An 18,575-nucleotide genomic window follows, 5' to 3' on the forward strand; every position below is an offset into this window, starting at 1 on the left:
AAATCCATTTCACTGAATACAGTCATCGTTGGAATGAAAATCAGCAATTTTGGAACACCGCAGAAGAACATTACACAACAGATGAAAACAAGACAAAGCAAAATCCCCAAGAACTCAAGGCAAAAGAATCCCTGAGACGCCAGATACAATTGTAGGTAAAGAGGACGTTATTATGCAAACAGCATTGTGAACCGGGCCTGCGGTGCCCTAGGCAGTGGTGCTTGGAGGCAGCAGACATACTTCAGAATGATTAAAGGAATATTCTTCATACATGTGCAGCCTACTGCTTCTGCAACAGTGGGATCTCTGTGGGAGACTCTCCGTTTAAACTGGGCATCTGCTGAGAAGAATGAATAGGGGAGACTGGATGGAGTCTGGTGATGAGAAATGGAGAGGTGGGTAAGTATGTGAATTGTAAACGGTGCATATCTGACCACTGAGCTTCCTTTTTTTTTTTTTCACAAATGGCCTCCACATTTTAAAAGCCATTTGTTACGTTAATACATTTTTCTGCAAAAATAAAATGAAATAAAAATGAACTTCTTTGAAATGATGAGTTTTAATTCTCTATCATAGTGACACATAACTAGAATTCCGAGACCAAAATGAAGTCATCTATTCTCTTTGTGTTCAAACCTCCTTCCATCCTAAACCTCATCTACTCTAAGCACTGATCAAGTCTGCACACACAGTATTATAAAGTCGAGAGTCAGAGGTAGGAAAAAAAGCCATCCATCTAAAGTAAAATTAATAGCAAAACTTGGAGAGAGCATGCATGCGTTAGCAGGACCAAAACATGAGCTATTACATGACAAATGCATTGATAAATGTTCAACCCTGCAAATGCAAAATAACTTTGGTTTGGTTAATAAGCATCCATTATAACTATTTCCCATTATTCTGAGGCAGACAAGGCAGTTTTCATACTTGACCCTTGAAAGCAGATTTGGTTTTGTAATTAACATGTTATCCAGGGATTTTTCTTTCCACATCTCTCTTCTCCTTTCAGTACTCTCCCTCCAGCACAGAAAAGATTTCCTTGCCTGCAGTTGCTGCCACATTCAACAACTGCTGGCTGAGACCTCACAACACACTGCATAAATTCACTTCAAATTATTCAGGTTTGGCACATTTCTGCTGGTGAGTAACAACAACCTTTTTGTTTCTGAGACAAAGGAAACAAAGATTTAAAGAAAGAACAAAGGCAGCCTAATAAGAATCCCACATTTCCTACTTTCTCCTAATCTGGTTAAAGTCTCTACAAGCCTGAGAAATTCAACAAAGCTAAGTTGTTGTGGACTGTTTGTCTTTCAGTACAGAATCAACACAGATGGCACAGCCTTCCCAGCACGACTTCTGACCATAGGTCAGATATGAGGTAACTTTCTCTTTGCTTGTTAGAAGTTTTGGTTTTTGTTTTTCACTGAATTGTCGTATTTGAGGGTGCAATTACAGCTAAAGCCACACTAAGATCCAGGATCCTGACACTGAATCCAGACTTGGTTGGCATTTCAATCATGTCCACACAACAAGACAAGAGCTCATTCAGTGCAGTTACAGCCACGATACAAGCAATCAAACAAAAGAGGCCAGAGGGAGAGAGTTGGGCACTTCTTTATACTGCGTGTAAAAACAAAGCATAAACCATACTTCCAAACTGATGACACGTTTAAAATGTTAAGCTATAAAGTCCCTGTTAAAACTGATACTATGAAGCAACCTTTATGACAACGTTTTGCTTTCATGCTGAGTTACATCTCTACATATTTGTTCTTGAGAAGTGTATGAGTCTGAATTTGGGCTCCCTCCTGCTGGAATTTCCTTGGGTTTCCTGAGTTAGTGCGAACCAAGTTTCTGATCTCTTTGTGATACACAGATGCTCATACAACTCCACTGACAATCACCCCAAGCACTTTCTAGGAAAGCAAAACCCTTTTGATGGCAAAAATCTGTGATCCATGCCTCTAACTTCACCCTCTTTGCTCTCATGCAGCAGCAGAAGAGTTAATACGAAAGAAGAGAATCAGCAGTGTCATTATGTTTGGAAAGATCTCTCTCATACTGTATTTAGGTGAAAAGAAAGAGAAATACTTGGCCCAATCCCTGCTACGCACTTAGATTTATGTCAAAAGTGTTTTATTACTATTTATAACAATGACTCAGTAGACATTTTTAAAGTACTATAATGCCACAAACTGAAAACACTCCTGTATCTGTGCTCTCCAAAATTAACAAGTGTTGTATCACACAGCACAGACTGAGGCTATGGTGAGACACTACAGATTGTAATATGAACTCAAAGCATAAACAATTCCTTAAGTCCCCCATGTCTTTCTCTGTCAGCTCTTCTTTTCACATACTTTTATATCTTGCCTACATACTCAGATGTTGGTTTGAAAAATCCAATTCATTGACACCACGATACTGCTAATGCAATCTTACATTCTTTCAGTCCCAAATTCCAGAAACACCTAGTTTTAAAACTACCATAATGGTAGGTAATCATCAGCTCAAAGGGAATGCTGTTCTCTTTTTAATCCAAGGAAAAACTTGACCATCTTTCTTTAATGCTATCAACCTGGAAGCTTGACAGTAAGGATTAAAAATTGCTCTTTCCTTCCCACTTGGTTATTGGAAAGGCTGTGAAAGGCAATCAGTCTTGTGAAGCCACACTTCACAGTCTGCATAAAAATGCCACGATTCCCAGTCCTCTCCCCAGTCTAATTGAAAGTGCATAATATCAAACAGCTGGGGGAAACTGAACTGTAAACATATGCAATATATCATGTTATCATACAAAACCTGTTACTAATAGGCATTTGATGATCAGCAGATTGAAAGGGATCTGAAACCAGAGATTATTTTTGCTGCAGTGTAAGAACTTTTCCCGAGCGAAAAAGGGAAAAAACACACTCTCAGCAGGGAAGGAATTGGACTGGAGTCTGTTCATTCATTGTTTGTAAAATATGGACTTTTTAAAATGATTTTTGTTTGACTGCTGACTAGCTCAGATGCTTTGGGGGCGCTGCTGGAGCAAATCACAGTTTTGGTTAAGAGGAAATTCATGTCTTTCTAGTCAGTAAATACAGACGTTTAGAGCCTCCCTGTCCAGCCCACTCCCAAGCTATCATTGTTTCTAATGCCAGGTGGCAATATTACCTGTCACCAGGAACCTGCGGGTAGTGCTGCTTGTTTATTTTTGCATACAATCCTTCCAAGTGTTCCCTCTCCACTGGTGTTGAAGAAGAATCACGCGGATAGACGAAGGTTTCTGCGACTGCTGGAGATGATGGTCTGTAAATGCTTGCTGCTGGATAAGCCTCTCGGAAGTGGTTCACTCTGGCATAATTTGGATCTACCTCATCATCATCTATGTCGGGTCCTCCAGGACCAGTAGAATAATCAAGCAGGCCCCTCAGTTGCTTTTGACGTAACTCCTGATGCTTTGCTCCAATCCTAATAATGAAAAACAAAAAACAAATATGCAACTGGGTCTGCTTTCAACCACAGACACTGATTCATCACGTAAATATGGAGCACCAACTCCAAACCCAACTGCTTAGATCTTTCCGTACACTGTGAAACTGGTGCCAAATGAAACAGAATTGTTCACATGGAAATTTACCTCTCATAATCACCTTTGTAATCAAGGTGGTCATCATTCTGATGAAAAAAATAACGCTAACATGGTGGCTCTTCATAGCTCTATGAGTACATGCACGCACGTGTACAGTTTTAATTCTACACCTGCTCTCCACTTCTGCAATTAATATACCTAACCCAATCCCAATAATTTTAATCTAAAGTAGCCGATACAATTATTGTTCCCCCTTGGCCAGTTGACTCACCACATTCTTAAAAATAAACTAACCTGTGGGAAGTGAATTAAATGTAAGCATGCAAGATGGCACAGCTGCCTCAAATCAAAGGGCCACAGTTAATTTGCTGAAGATTTAATTTTTTAATTTTATTTTGGATACATAGATGGGGAAATCATGCCTCATTATATGGGGGATAGGCAAAAAGTAAAACAGCAAAGAAATTAATAGAAACCTGACAGAGATGAATTGGTACATATAAGTGAATTAAAGACTATTACTGGCAGTACTCCACTGTGATAAAGCCTTAAGTGGTATTACAAAATGCTGCTGCTAATCAGAGCCATTGTGTAATCTCTTTAGAAAAGTAAAACATATTCAGGTAAACTTCAAACTCAGCTGATATTCAATGATTCAACATTAATTCTGGAAGAAAAAGAAGAAAATAGCATGCAACTTGTGCTAACTGCTCTGCTATTCTACAACACCGCATAATTAAATGCCATGAGATGGATCGAGCAGAATGATGATCACAGTACGCAATAAGTAGCATTTACAGAAAATAAAGACTTATTGAGGAAAAATGAAGAACAGAAGACTACAGAGACAGTGACTGACAGAAGAATTCAGCATTTTTCTGCTGACTGTAAACACTGGCACAGGTTGCCCATCCCTGAGACAACCAAGGCCAGGCTGGACTGGTCTCTGAGCACCTGAACAAGCTGTAGATGCCCCTGTTTATTGCAGGGGTGTGAGACCGGATGACTTTTAAAGGTCCTTCCCAACTCAAATGATTCTATGACTATCTAAAGTACCGCAGCACTGTAGAAGGAACAGTATAATTTGTACTACAGAAGAGTAAGTACAAGCTGCTTTTCTACACGTATGCCTGAGTACATTAAGGTGCATCATGCAGGCTTTCTAGTTAGACCACTCCCTTATTTGTGGTAGGATATATCTAGTGAGGATACTAAATAAAAGGATAGCATTTTAATACCTAAAATGTAGTCATGCTTTACAGTGGTATGAGCCTGCAAATGATACAGGGCCCTTGGCATAAGGGGTGCCCACCATCTACTCTGCCTTTCCTCACTGGAGCAGATCACCTTTCTCCTCTCTCAATCTTCTTAAGAAGACTAGGAGAGACAACAACATCTTCATAACACAACATTTCTGCTTTTCTTCAAACTCTCCATCTCTGCCCAACAAGTTCATATTTCACTTTTTCTTAAAGTTTCATTAAGGGTAATCAGAAGGCCTGAATGCAATCTACACAATAATTCTTAGACATTAAATAAGAAGAACATAAGCTATAATCCATCTACATCCTTAACACCTCCCAAGATTCTACAGTTAGGCTACCTATGAATTCCTCAGAATTTCTCCTTTTTTCTACCTGGAGTTTCTCTCCTCTGCACAGTCCCCTTCTTCCACACCTTTCGCCCTATTCCTCTGTTGCTTCAGGTTTTCATGCCACACACAATCCCCGCTTTGCATTCAAATGTTGGCCCAGGTCAGGCACTAGCAGCGAGAGCAGCCTCACACAGGTGATTCAGTATCTTGCAGCCATCACAGGCTTCAAAACGTGCCTTTGATGCTGCACAATTCTTGCTCTATTTGCAAGGGAGATTTTCCAGCAGAATCTTTTGGAGGGCACAGTCTGGTGTCAGTGTGTGATAAATACAGTTAGCAAGGCACTTCTTTCATTTTACATCTGATTGCTCTGGCTCAGTTGGATGATGGCTTCTTGAGATGGTGAGAGCTTAACAGCATTCACAGAAAGGTGGGACATGCAACTTACCCTTGGCAAAACTATTGGTGACACTGTTGTATTCCTTGGTAAATGTCCTACTTTTATTCAGAAAACAGGCAATAGTAGGGAGAGAAAAATCAACATGGAGGAGCTGTATATGAAACCACGAGCTAAAAAGTAGTGGTCAGCATTCCTCTCTGTCTAAACCACAAACTATTGCTAGCAAATCAGCAATCACTAAAAAGCAGCTGAAAGCATGTAAAAGCCTTTATCCTCAACGGGTTTGTGAATAAAGATAAAAGAGAAATTTTACAGCAGGGTTTGGTGGAGGGAGTCAGCCTGCCCATGTCTGTGTGTAAAAAAACATGTAAAAACGCACTCACCATTCACATAAAGAAATGTGGGGCAAAGTTAACTCCTGATCCATATGTGCAAAAGCCATTTGTTGCAGGTAGTTCAACACCTGAAAGCACTCATTTGTGCTACAGCAACAGGGGTGGATTTCTACTGCAAATATGGCCTCAGACATCAATGAAGCAGGGAGGGAGGTCTGTGCTGCTCATTTCCATCTTTTATACATAAACAGACTTCAAGAGAAAACCTCTTGCAGAAGGATTAATATTTTACATGTCCCACATGGGATTACATTAGAAATGTAAAAATCTATCTTTGTTTAAGAAGTTCACACAAATAACTGTTAGCTCCTGCACCCAACAATTCTATGTTTGGTAGCAGCTCTTGCTTCTCATTATCCTGCTCTTCATCTACTAAAATTCACAGAGCACTTTGAGATTGTTTCTATCTTTCAAAGCAAGTTTGAGGAAGATTACTTGAATGTTCTTAAAAATACGGAAAACTGGTGAGCTTCAGTCCCTGTCAGTAATCAAAAAGCCTAACAGAGCTCAGTGCAGGAGTATATCAGCTGAGGTACAAGTTCCAGTCACAGCAGGGAATTTTACAGACCTGTATGGGATGACATGGTGAAGAAAAAGAGGATGTTGTAGGAATGGTCTTTTCACACACCAGTGCAGAAGGCACGGCACACATTCACAAAGAGAGTCACTGCAGCTTCTCAGAAAACATGAAGACATAACATTCCTTGGACATATACATCATCTATCCCTAGGTATTTAAGACGTATTTGAAAGCAAAAGAGTTGTGCAGCACAGCAACACCATGTGATTCTTGCTTTCATATTTGACACTGAGAGCAATTTGTCCTGCTATCGATACTGGTCTATCCAACACAAGAAAAGCTGGAATTAGGTCATCTCAATTTTCTTTTGTTCCTGTGAATAAGCCTATCTTCTTCAACTTCTCCTTGTGAATGCAACCTCCAATCACTTCCGCTATTGTAAACTGAACCTTCCTGGGAACAATTATTTCCATCTGATACTATACTGACCAGTCAATACCAGGTGATGTGAAATTTTTCATGATCAATGTTTCATCTTTTCAACATGGCTATTACAACTGCATTAATATTTTGTTTCCTTCTTACTCTTCTGCACAAATCCATAAAGTTTGGTCCGTGATCTCATTTTTCACTTCAATCCAAATGCTCAAATACACAGAAATAAACTGCTGGACAACTGATTCTTTTTTTCCTTCTTCCTATTCCCTAGCTTCCCAGGCCTTCTATTACGTTCCTCACCTTGGAAGTTGTTTCACGTTCTTCTGAAGTTTTGAAGAGCTTGACTGCACTTCAGCATCATGATTTTTGCCCATTCTTAATGCAACCTTTTCTACAGCACATCCCAGTAGATGTAGTATAAAAAAAGTGAATACACTGTTCCTTCCATTGTTCCCATGAAGCTCTGCCAATCCTGTTAAGCAGACTTCTGCTATATCCCTTTCTATTCCTTTCACGTTGCACCTTCCTCCCTATCTGAAAAAGCATTATCTTTACTTCCTACCACAAAAACAAAGAAAATTCTTCTAAATCAACACGATTTTCATAGCTACCAGCTTACAGTTATTCAGAGCAAACAACAATCACACGAGAGTCCAAGAGTTGAAAGCACAGGATGGGTCTGGTAAAACAACTGGTGCAAATCTGTGACAAAAGATAAAATGTCACTCAGCACCATGATGCTGGCAGCGAAACCAGAGATGAGGAGAGGCACAGGTCACCATCTGAGCAATTTAGTGTACCACTGAAGTTTGTACAAACTTCCTGATGAGAGAATGGGAAAAAGGCCTCTCAGAATGAAGGGAAGTTAACTATATTTCCTTTCGGTATCCCATATCACTCCTGCTCGCTCTCTTCCGCCACCTGAACATCATGCTCTCCAGTTAAATCATGGCATGGCAACTACATCAACTTCCCTTAGCTGCGTTTCTGTAAAAACACAACCTCTGCGCACAAGCAGCCAGAAAATAAGCAGCAGAAGTGCTGCATCAAGCAATGCCCTTTTATTTCCTGTGACCCACCTTTTCCTCAACAGCATCCAACACACATCCTATCTTTATCTTTTTTGTCTACTTTGAGACCCACTATCGCTTTCTATAAAAAAAATCATTTCAACAAAAAATTCTAATGAGATAAAATATATAACCTCAATAAAATGATAGGTGAATTTCAAAATATGTTGCATCCTACTTTTTAGGATTCAAATGAAGACAGGATTCTATAATCCTCATGTGCTCCTAAAAGTGAGGCATGGTATTCTGAAAGCACTCAAGTAACATTTGGTAGCACATTCCCAGAAGTAGAAATCAAGAAAATGCTCTCATTTACCTTTAATCTTCCTGTCTGACATATCCACAGAGATCATATACACGGATTTCTCATGTGTTACCACATGAAAGGACACACACACACCCAGAATGCAACAGCCATAAAAGGGTTAAGAGCCCAAGCAGCAAGCAAATCCTTCCAGCTGGGCTCAAAGCTCAGACACACCACTGAGTTACTGTGGCTTAACAAGTTATTGTGTTTCTGCTGAGCTACTGTCAATGACCACATATGCATTCGCTGCCTGTGACAAACACAACCTAAAGTGCTTTACCCTAACATCACTGACAGAGACATTGACAAGCAAAAGATGGCTAGAAGCCAGCATCTCACACAGAGGAAGGGATAGGGATCACCTCAAGAAAATAAAATAACAAACAAACAAAACAAACAAAAAAACCTGAGCAGAAGACACTTGAGGAGCACATCCAGAAATGCTTTCAGAATGGAATGAGAGGGTTGGGAAAAGCCATGGCAGATATTCCTCATCTCTTGGCCCACCAGGCAGAGGCTGTTTTGGGACCAGGATACAAGAAAATGCTGAAGCTTTGAAAACCAATGGACTAGGTACATTTGTCATTTCCAGATGCCCCATCCAGCCTCTGTAGTGATCTGCCAGTTCTTTTTTTGCTCGTTATTTACTGAAGTAGCAGCAGCTTTTCCAACACTTTCTGCTAAGCTGTTACAGCTTCAGCTTTATCCGTTGTTTAATACAAGTATGAAATACCTAAGCAATTACTTTTTAACAGATGAAGGGTCACCCCCACTCCCTGTGGCTGGAAACAGACTATTCTCTGTTTGTATCTCAAGATCAGGTAAAAAACTGGTTAGCACAACATTGGTTTACATAGCATGTAAACCCAATGCTGTCAGTAAGCCCCTGTGAAAAAGCTGTGCTGCTGCAGAAAGGTTGCCGTTATGTTTGAGGGCAGAGAGGATGCTCAAGTTGTTCAAGGAGCCCAAGAAGGCAGCAATACACAATTTTCTTCTGACTTTTCATGGAAAACATAAAGGTGATAAAGGTGATATAACTTTTCTTTTTTTTTTTTTAAATGAATAAACCATGCACTATGTGCTTAGTCCTGAGCACAGCACAAAGAATGACATGGTTTGAGCCCCAAGGTGCCCATCTAAGTAGTCAAACACCACAAAGGGAAAGAAAATGCACTTGCTGACCTAACAGTGTATTTCAGAACAGCAAAATACCGAGTGGTTCAGAAACCTCATTTAGTCCTTCAGATGAATACAACATTTCTTGTGTGGCAGATTCAAAGGAAAAGACTTTGGGGAAGAGTAAATACATACATGAATAAGCAAGTTGCTGGCTAAGTCAATGAATGATATTCCTAGGAGGAAAGGAAGAATAACAACAACAGATAAAAGATGCAACAGAAGCAGGACAGGAGCCATAGGTCTTTTAGGACAGTTTCTATTCTGTTCACAAAAGGAAGAGCAGGTAATGAGCGTGTGTACAAGCAGTCTGAGGTGTACCTAAACTCTGAAAAAGGACCTGGTCTTTAAGAGCTTTAAAATCACTGAGATATTTAACATTTTTCCACTCGCTTGGTTGCTCCTTGTAAACAGCAGAAAGCAAGCTGCTCTACTTCTTTTTTCCCTGCTCATGTGACTACCCCCCGAGATCTACATATCGCAATGATTACTCAATTTACATCTGATTTAGTATCTTAATACTTCAACTGTGATTTTACATAACATTTCTGCTTTTGTCTCTCATTTACCTAATTCATACGTATATTGAGTAATGGGTTGTCTAGAGGAAAGCAACCTATTTCTGCAGGAGGTCACTTAGATTTCCATTGGGTTTAATATTTTAATTTCTTTCTAGCTGCTAGCAAAATATATTTTGGTAACTAAAATACTATATTTTCATTCATTTACATAATAGTGGACTGAATACATCCTGCCTTCAGATATTCATAAACCACCATCACTGATGGGAACGGATATATTTTCCTTGAATATCTGAGGAAATAGCTTCAGTACAGTGCGTTTTTTTTTTTTATTTCATAATCTTTTTCAGGCAGATATGGCCTATAATGACGTTAACAATCTGATTCAAACCTGCATCTTTTATCAGGAAAAGACTCATTCGTATTTTTTCAATCATAATCCAGGAAAACTTTAGAGGCAGTCGTATAGCTAAATACAACAAAATAAAATAAAAATCCACCTCTTGCCAGTAAACTGAAGACATTAGATATTGTTTGAGTTCGCATCTGATTTAGCATTATCTTTCAGGACATTCTGACAAAAACACCTTTCCCATGGGCTTTGCAAATGTTTCTTCATTCTATCTCGTTCTACCATGAGCAACCTCTCCCTCATGATTAGTATTAGTAATTGTAAATAAGAACAGAAATCATCTCAGAAGTGAAAAAAACATCTTATAAATTCAAAGAAGTAGGAGACCAACTCTGCCTAAACAGACAGACCTTGCAACAAGCATTACCTTGTTCAATGATCAAACCACCTGAGTTAAAACACCACCTGTCCTGGAGAACTATCCTACATCTCTCATGCAATGCTGAGTTGACCAGGGAAGCAGCCCTTGGAGGGCTGCATGCAAAAAAATTATGAGGGAGATAAACATTATGGTCAATGTAGTCTGAGTTTATGCTAAATTGAAGAAGAAATGTAGTCCTTTTGTACTACAAAGTGGTGATTTTGCTGATGACCAAGTGTGAGCTTTGGATAGAGTAAACAGGTACCTTAATGTTCTTCCTTTTATTTCAGTGGTGACAGGGCATGATTACCCACTCACACAGGATCCTGCCCTCTAAAGAAAGTCTTGGCTCTAATGAGGTCAGTGCATTTCTGCCTGTGAATTTCAATGAGAGCAGGACATGTATATTAAATGCTGTATTTTACTTATGTAATTTTCTCTACTTGTAACTGTTCTGTATTATTTTCTGAAGTACCATTAAAAAAAAAAAAAAAAGAATAGAGGGAACTCTCTGAAGGCTTCCCTGCTCAACCTCCAGCTGAAAGCAAGGCTGACTGCACAGACCAGGTTGTTCAGTCTCTTAGTAGGATGCTCTGATGCCTTTAAAAAAGCCAAGCTCCTCTTCTAAGGTGGCCTTACGTCTGCAGGAACTTCACAGACTGTAAGTTGCAGATCTAACTCTCTGCACTGATATAAAGGAATTCTCAGGCTGCTGTAAATTGTACTTTTCAGTAAACAACAACAACAAAAAAATAGGTCAGTCACTGTGTACATCATACCCAAGGAAGCACAGTGGGGTCTTTGCTATGTAAGTACTCTGCACGTCAATCACTAGCCATTGTGCAACACTGAGTTCCAATTAAATGTCTCTCATATAATGTGAATTTTAATGCAGATTCATGTTTGCCAAGCCCAGAACCTACCCACTACCTTCTGTTCTGAATTGACTCACCCGCATGTAGCCTGTCACTTCATGGGATCAATGCTAATTCACGGTCCTCAAATCACATGGGACGTGGGACTGCAACATGTTCCCATGAGCTTAAACCTAGTACATAAAATTAACTTATAAGGAGGATGTGATGACGCAGGGACTGGCACAGAGTTCAGCTTCAACCATACAAATCACTAAGCCACACACCTCTACTGACGCCTAAGCCAGCTGGCTTTAGATCTATGTCACGTTCTTTGTTCCCCAGTAATCAAAAGCCAAGCAGAAATGCATATGAGGCTACATTAAGCTTCAACATGCTGAAGAGGTGTGTAAGAAATGCATCTCAAGGGATTATACTCCCTTACTACCTCTGAGGAAAAAGATGGATTTTTAAATTAATTAATTTATTTTTAATACCATAACAACTTAATGTACTTAAAATATAGGAGAAAGTGAGGTAGGGAAGATAGAAGTGGAATACCTTCTACGCTTTGACCAGGAAAATAATCAAGAATACTACAGGATAGATTTATCTTATGGCAATCTGTTTTCTTTTTAAGAGATTTCCATGTTTCCATTCTGTGTGTTTGCTTCCCATCCATTTTAATAATATTATCTTTTTTACTAGAACAAATAATTATGAAAATAAAATGAAAAAACAGAGATTTTTTTGCTAGAAAGAATGACTTGATTTTGTTTCCAATGACCAAAACATAGGCAACGTCAGGAATGGAAACAATACCACTTGCACTCAAAGCCACAGTTACCTCCATGACAAGACATCGAGCGAATCTTTACAGAGACATTCCACAGATAAGCAGTGAGCATTATACTCTCAGAAAAACTATGGGAAGATGGAATGAGAGACATCGGTCTGTGAATTCATCCACTGCCATGAGTAGCTCAGGCCCAGCAACTGCTGCAGTGCGTATCAAAAACCTTGTGACCTGTTAGTGTTAAGAAAAATACCACTATGATGCTAAGACACTGTAATGCCCACAGGAGACAAAATGTTGATTTGACGTACCACGAGAGCCCAGCATCCAAAACCACATGCAGTAACATAGCTGACAACAGACCCAGAAGGATGACCACCACCTTTCGAGTCCCCAGGCCCCTGTCTTTAACAAGACCTCATGCATTTGCACAACCTGCTTCCTTCTGAATTAAATCTTAGTGGTAGAAGAAGGAAACTTAGCTCCACATGATAGCATATCCCTGGTACATTTCTATATTCTGTACTTACAACACCAAACCTGGAATCCATTGAACAGAATCTCCCTGTTCATGAAGAGGAACATTCCCTGCCTGTCAGTCTGGGCTTAACAGGTTGTTTCTAATTAACAGTCCTGGACTAGAAAGCAAAATCCAGCTTTGACCCAGCAGAGAAAGCTTCAAGATTTTTAGTAATTTTGGTTTGTTTGCTATGGAGAACTACACGTCCAGATTTCCTGTCTGCCTCTCCATCCCTGCGAGTTGTAATCTCTTCTTTTTTTTCTTCCTGCTGGTAAGGGAATCCAAGAACAGGAATTCTGTGTTGTGGCATTACTTCAAAGTGCTTGCCAAAGACTGTCATGATAGACTGTCATAAATCACAAATAGAAGGCAAGGCATGAAATGCAGCTTCCAAGTCATTCTTAAGCCCTTATTGATTTTGGGGTAGACCAAGAGCTGACCTACATTCGGTCCTGCATCATAGAATTCCTTAGGCCAAAGTGATCTGCCTCCCAGAAACCTTTCCATTAACAGACTGGCTAGTACACCCACCAGTTTTACTGCATTCATGGTATTTCAAACAGCTGTATCTCTGTTTCACCATATCATGTTTAAAAACATCAAGCCATCACACCCCACCCATACAGTGCCACATTGGTATGTTTCTTCAGCAGTGAGGCAGGCTGCTGCTGCTGGGCTGCTGAGCCTTCCGTCAGGTGAGCACAGCTGGTAGGATGGGGTCTCTGGAGCAAAGGGAAAGCAGTGCCCCAGTGAAGGGCAAGCCAAAGACACTAGGATGAGACCTTGGGTGTAATTTAGAAGGCATGGCTTTGACATCTGGAAATGCTATATCCAGCAGTTTCCTATACCTGGAATAGTATTGTGACAGTTGGAGAAAAAGACTGATTTCACGTGCCATTTTGCAGACCTCAATGTACTTGATGTAGGACAGTCTGGGATCAACACTCGGGCTAACGTTTTCAGACAAATGTCCTCCAGCAGTAGATTAGCCAAGTACAGAAACCTCAAACCTCTATTTGATTCTAAATGCCACATCACAACCTGTCAGAGGCAGGTGAGAGTCATCTACCTCAGCTATTCATAACCTCGCATCAGCCTCTTAGCGTTCAGTGGTAGGTTTTTATTACACGTTCTGGTATGCAGAGCAGCAGCAGATCTAAAATGAGAATCATTCAGAATCAATGGGGATGGGATTAATCTGTCCTCCTGTCCAGTGCAAGTGTTGCCACAGTAATAAACAGAAATCTGATAACTTCATACTGTCAGCACAAAATGAAACTATGACCTTGACCTGTGCAACATCATCCACTAACTTTTTCATAACTTCAACATACCATACTACACGGCTATGATCTAATAAGAATCTAAAAGTAATTAACTGGAATTTTTGAAAACTGAAGCTTTAATCAAATATGTATTCTTATCAGGGTTGCAAGCCAGCAATAAATTAGGACATTTAAAAAACTGGGATCCAGTCCAATCCGTGATCTGATCAGGGTTCAATGGTTATAATAAATTGGGAGTATTAAAACTGGGATCACATCCAACACTTTATTTTGCCTAAACCACAGGACCTAGCTGTGCTGCAAAGTCAGGCATTCTCAATGGACAGATACGCCTTGTTGGATTAACCCTTCATAAATAATGATGCACAAGCTCAGGAGCCCCAAAAACACGTGGTTTAGCACAGAGCTGAATGGTGCGAGCAGCGATTACCAACGTTTTCTCAGAGCTCACAGAACCACAAGCAGCTATAATAATACTTTCAGACCTTGCAAGTCTATAACGCAGGCACAAAAACTACGTGGTGGTGGTAACAATTTGTGTGTGTTATGAGCGCACCCTGCAACGTACCGCATATTTAAAAATCATAACTTCTGTTGCTGTGAATTTCAACTTCTGATTCAAAACAATTTGGCTTCTGTACCTCACAGCCATGCCTGCAACTATTCTTGTTTCCATTTTCATTTCCAGTAACACAAAAATTGTTTGTAATTAAATATAATGAAGCAAATGCTAACAGAAAGAAATGGAACGAGCTTCACTCACAACTATTCTCTCATATAGGAATGGTCTCTAAATGTTTTTGGTTCTGTAAGATGCATTCCCTTCATACAGGGATCTTACAGCTGCAAAATTAAATCTCTGTTTGCCAAATATCAAAAACATATGTATTGATTTTTCTAACTATGGGAACAGGCAACAAGCCCCAGAGCTGATAAGACAAGAGAAGCTCTCTTCAATTTCTGGAAGGTTTCCGAAAAGTAAAGGAAACTCAATCTTTAATACAAAAACTGGAACCATTTAATTTTAACCAAACTTGAGAGGCTCTGTAACTTAAGCATTTAGTTCAGACATTCAGAAAGTCTTGGCCAGATGTTCCTCCTGCATCTCTAACATTCCATGCAACAACTTAATACTATTTAAAAAGTTCCTCAATTAATTCTAATAACGGAGTACAAAACCAAGACCGATTAACAAAACCACTACACCATTACACCAGTGAACAAGTGAAGAGTATAATTTTTTTACACAGGGTGCCTCTGCATTCACCAACTCATATGCTCTGATTAAGATCATCTCTTGTTCAGTAAGGTGCCTTATTTTGTGACATTGAATAAAATGTGAATGAATGTGAAGGAAATGTTCAACTCTGCTGGAAGAGAGACTTCGGTCTCAGCAGGACTGTTCCAGCAAAATAATCTTACACAGGAAAAAAATACTTCTATTTCAATTTATAGTCACTTTATTTGCATTTGAAAGGCAAACAAATTATTACATATAAAACTCAATTGCCTAATATATTTTTCTAGCTTGTTTTACAATGATTTTCAGACTTTGTAAAACTTAAAGGCAACCCTAAATCTTGCTTGGAAGGAAAGAAAAAAAGGGATCTCTTCCAGTGTTTAATAATGTGGAGAACATCTTGTTGTTAAAATGATAGATTCTGAGTAATTTATATGAAACACACTAAAAATACAGATTTGAGTCAGCTTGATCAAAATAAACCACAGGCATAGCATTTGCTTTTCCCTTTTATGGGCAGATTCTAGACCTTTGGAGCACATGCTTTATCACAGCCAAACTCTTTGAAGCATGAACAAAATAATGAGTTTATTTAAAATAGGGCCTCAGTCCAAGGAACCACTTGACCGGTGTCAGGGAGGACAAACCACCACCTCAAAGAACTGTATCATACATCAAGTCAGTCCTCCTGAACTACCTGTTCCACGAAGTTCTGACTTTCTCTGGTAAAGTTTCAATGGTACTGCATCGCTGTGGCACAGGGAAAAGCTGAGGGAGGTACGGCGAGGAGGAGAAAACTGTGAAATTCAGAGGAGGTGCTGACTTCATATCCAATTGGACACAGATAAAGCTATTACTAAACAAGGAATGCCTAACATCCTAAATTCCATTTAACCACTTGTAGCCTGTAGAAGTAGCAGTCATAAAATAAAGCACTGCCTTTGCAATGAAAGGCCTGGGGCTGAGGTCTGGAACAAATTCCTGGCCTGACAGGGACTTTTTAGGAACCTGGACAAGCAGCTGCACTGCCTGCACATCAGATTCCCACTCTTGGGACACATTTTTTTCTGCCAGATTTTGTCTCTGCTACTTCAACTGTATGTTCACAGGGTCAGGCACAAGCTTCCCTAACAGCAAGGAGCACAATGAGACCTTCATCTTGGTTGGGATTGCTAAGGAGTACAAGCAGTAAAAAAAGCAGTAAAAAATAATGATGATAATGATGGGAGTATTTTTAGCACAGGATGCAGAGTTGCTCCAGAGAAGTGCAGCTACAAGGCAGTACAGAGAGCTGTGCTGAGAAGTGAGAACCAGAAAATGTGAAAAAGAAATAAGAATTGCTAGGCTGGAGAAATACTCAATTAACTTTAACTTTCTTAGGTTCAAATCTGAAACTTGGTGACCCGTAAAAGGCTGTCCAAGCAAACCTATGCAGTGGACCAATGTGCAGCAAGTCCAGTCCTTCTGAGAAGCATCTGCACTAGAGAGTAAGTGCTGTATGCTCTGTCTGCATACGCCTACTAGCTCTAACACATTCTGGATGTGTCAGACTTGTTGCATAGAGAAAGAATGGTACAGTGCATGTGCAAGCATTAAATCCAGCCTACTCTGAGTATGATGGACTTATGTTTCTGCAGCTCACCTACATAAGATCTGATGCTTCCTGTCAATGACAGAGTCACTGGGTTTGTACCATGCAGCCAACCCAAAATCACATACAGATCAAATCTGACATTTCTGCACGTCTGTAAGTCTTGTCAAAGTGTCTGGAACAAAGCTTCATCCAAGAAAATAGAAAATTATGTCAGGCCTATCCCTAGAATTCCATGAGATATTATTGTTATCTATACAGTGCCAACCAAAAAAACCTTCCCAAAACTCTGAGAGATGATTTACTCCTGTAAACCGAAAATAGTACTTCCTTTTGAAAAATATTTCTCAGCTGAGATCTTGGAACAGTATTCCGTTTTTTGGAGATCTGCCAAGCAACCTCACAAAACCATGCAAGCTCCACAGCTGCTAAGATGCTGAAACACACTTGATCATTAATCCTGTCACACCCAGTCCAGAAATCAATTACTCTGACCACTTCCACTAATGCCCAAAAATGAACAGCTCAGCCTCTAAAAAAATTGTCAGATGAAAAATCTTACGCATGTCTTAGTATGACAAATTCTGAAATATTTATGCAGTCAGCATTTAAGAAAACTGAAGTTTAAGCAAAATAACTTTAAAACTGTAGTAAATAGATGGAGTATCTGAACAAAGATTACCTAGCTAATCTTGAAAAGGTAAAATCAGGTATGTGTTTAAACAAACTCTAAAAAGGTTGAATGTTAGAAAAGCAAATTGTATTTTAAATACAAGATTTGTTTGCAGGCACTAGGGGACAAAACAAGCTGCATTTCTACCAACGTTTCTGTAGCCCATTTGTTCTACTACTATGCTCCTTACAGTTTTAACATATAACTTATTTGAAAATAGACAATTCTCTAGCAAAATTCAGCAAAGGTTGGTTTTGTAAAGATGAGACCAAGTATGCAGAACTGCAGCTAGTGAAGTCATAGAAGCAGAAAGATCTATGGTGTGGATGTGCTGCAAGGTTTGCTTTGCCAATATGTGCATTAAAATCTTGGATTTGAATTACATTATAGAATTATTAAATCTTGAGATAGAGCTATAAAACTTGTCTACTAACTTATCATCACCAGTTGAATAGTTAACAACAAAGCAAAAAGTCTGAATTATGTTTAAGACACATAATGTTCCCATTCCCTGATTTTACTCAAACAGCTCATAGATTCAGAGAATCACCAAGGTTGGAAAAGACCTCCAATATCACCCAGTCCAACTGTCCACCTATCACCAATATTTCCCACTATACCATGTCCCTCCGTACAACATCCACATGTTTCCTGAACACTCCACTCAGTGACTGCACCACTCTTCTGGGCAGCCCATTCCAGCACCTGACCAAGTCCTCGGGGAAGTATTCCCCAGTGTCCAACATGAATCTTCCCTGATGCAACTTGAGGCCATTCCCTCTCATCCTACTGCTAGTTACTTGGAAGAAGTGGCCAATCCCCACCTCACCACAACCTCCTTTCA

At 39.6% G+C, this 18,575-nt stretch overlaps 1 protein-coding gene across 1 annotated transcript in view; it reads right to left on the reverse strand.

The window, feature by feature from the left end:
- Positions 1–18,575, reverse strand: part of PARD3B (par-3 family cell polarity regulator beta) — a 354,547-nt gene that overhangs the window by 73,143 nt on the left and 262,829 nt on the right. The window contains exon 20 of the mRNA XM_042822376.1: positions 3,160–3,456. Within this exon, the coding sequence (XP_042678310.1) occupies positions 3,160–3,456 (297 nt within the window). The remainder of the gene's footprint in view (positions 1–3,159; positions 3,457–18,575) is intronic.

Source organism: Centrocercus urophasianus, unplaced genomic scaffold, assembly GCF_019232065.1.
Source record: "Centrocercus urophasianus isolate 14NV4802_14NV808 unplaced genomic scaffold, USGS_Curo_1.0 seq_20, whole genome shotgun sequence".
Classification (NCBI taxonomy): Eukaryota; Metazoa; Chordata; class Aves; order Galliformes; family Phasianidae; genus Centrocercus; species Centrocercus urophasianus.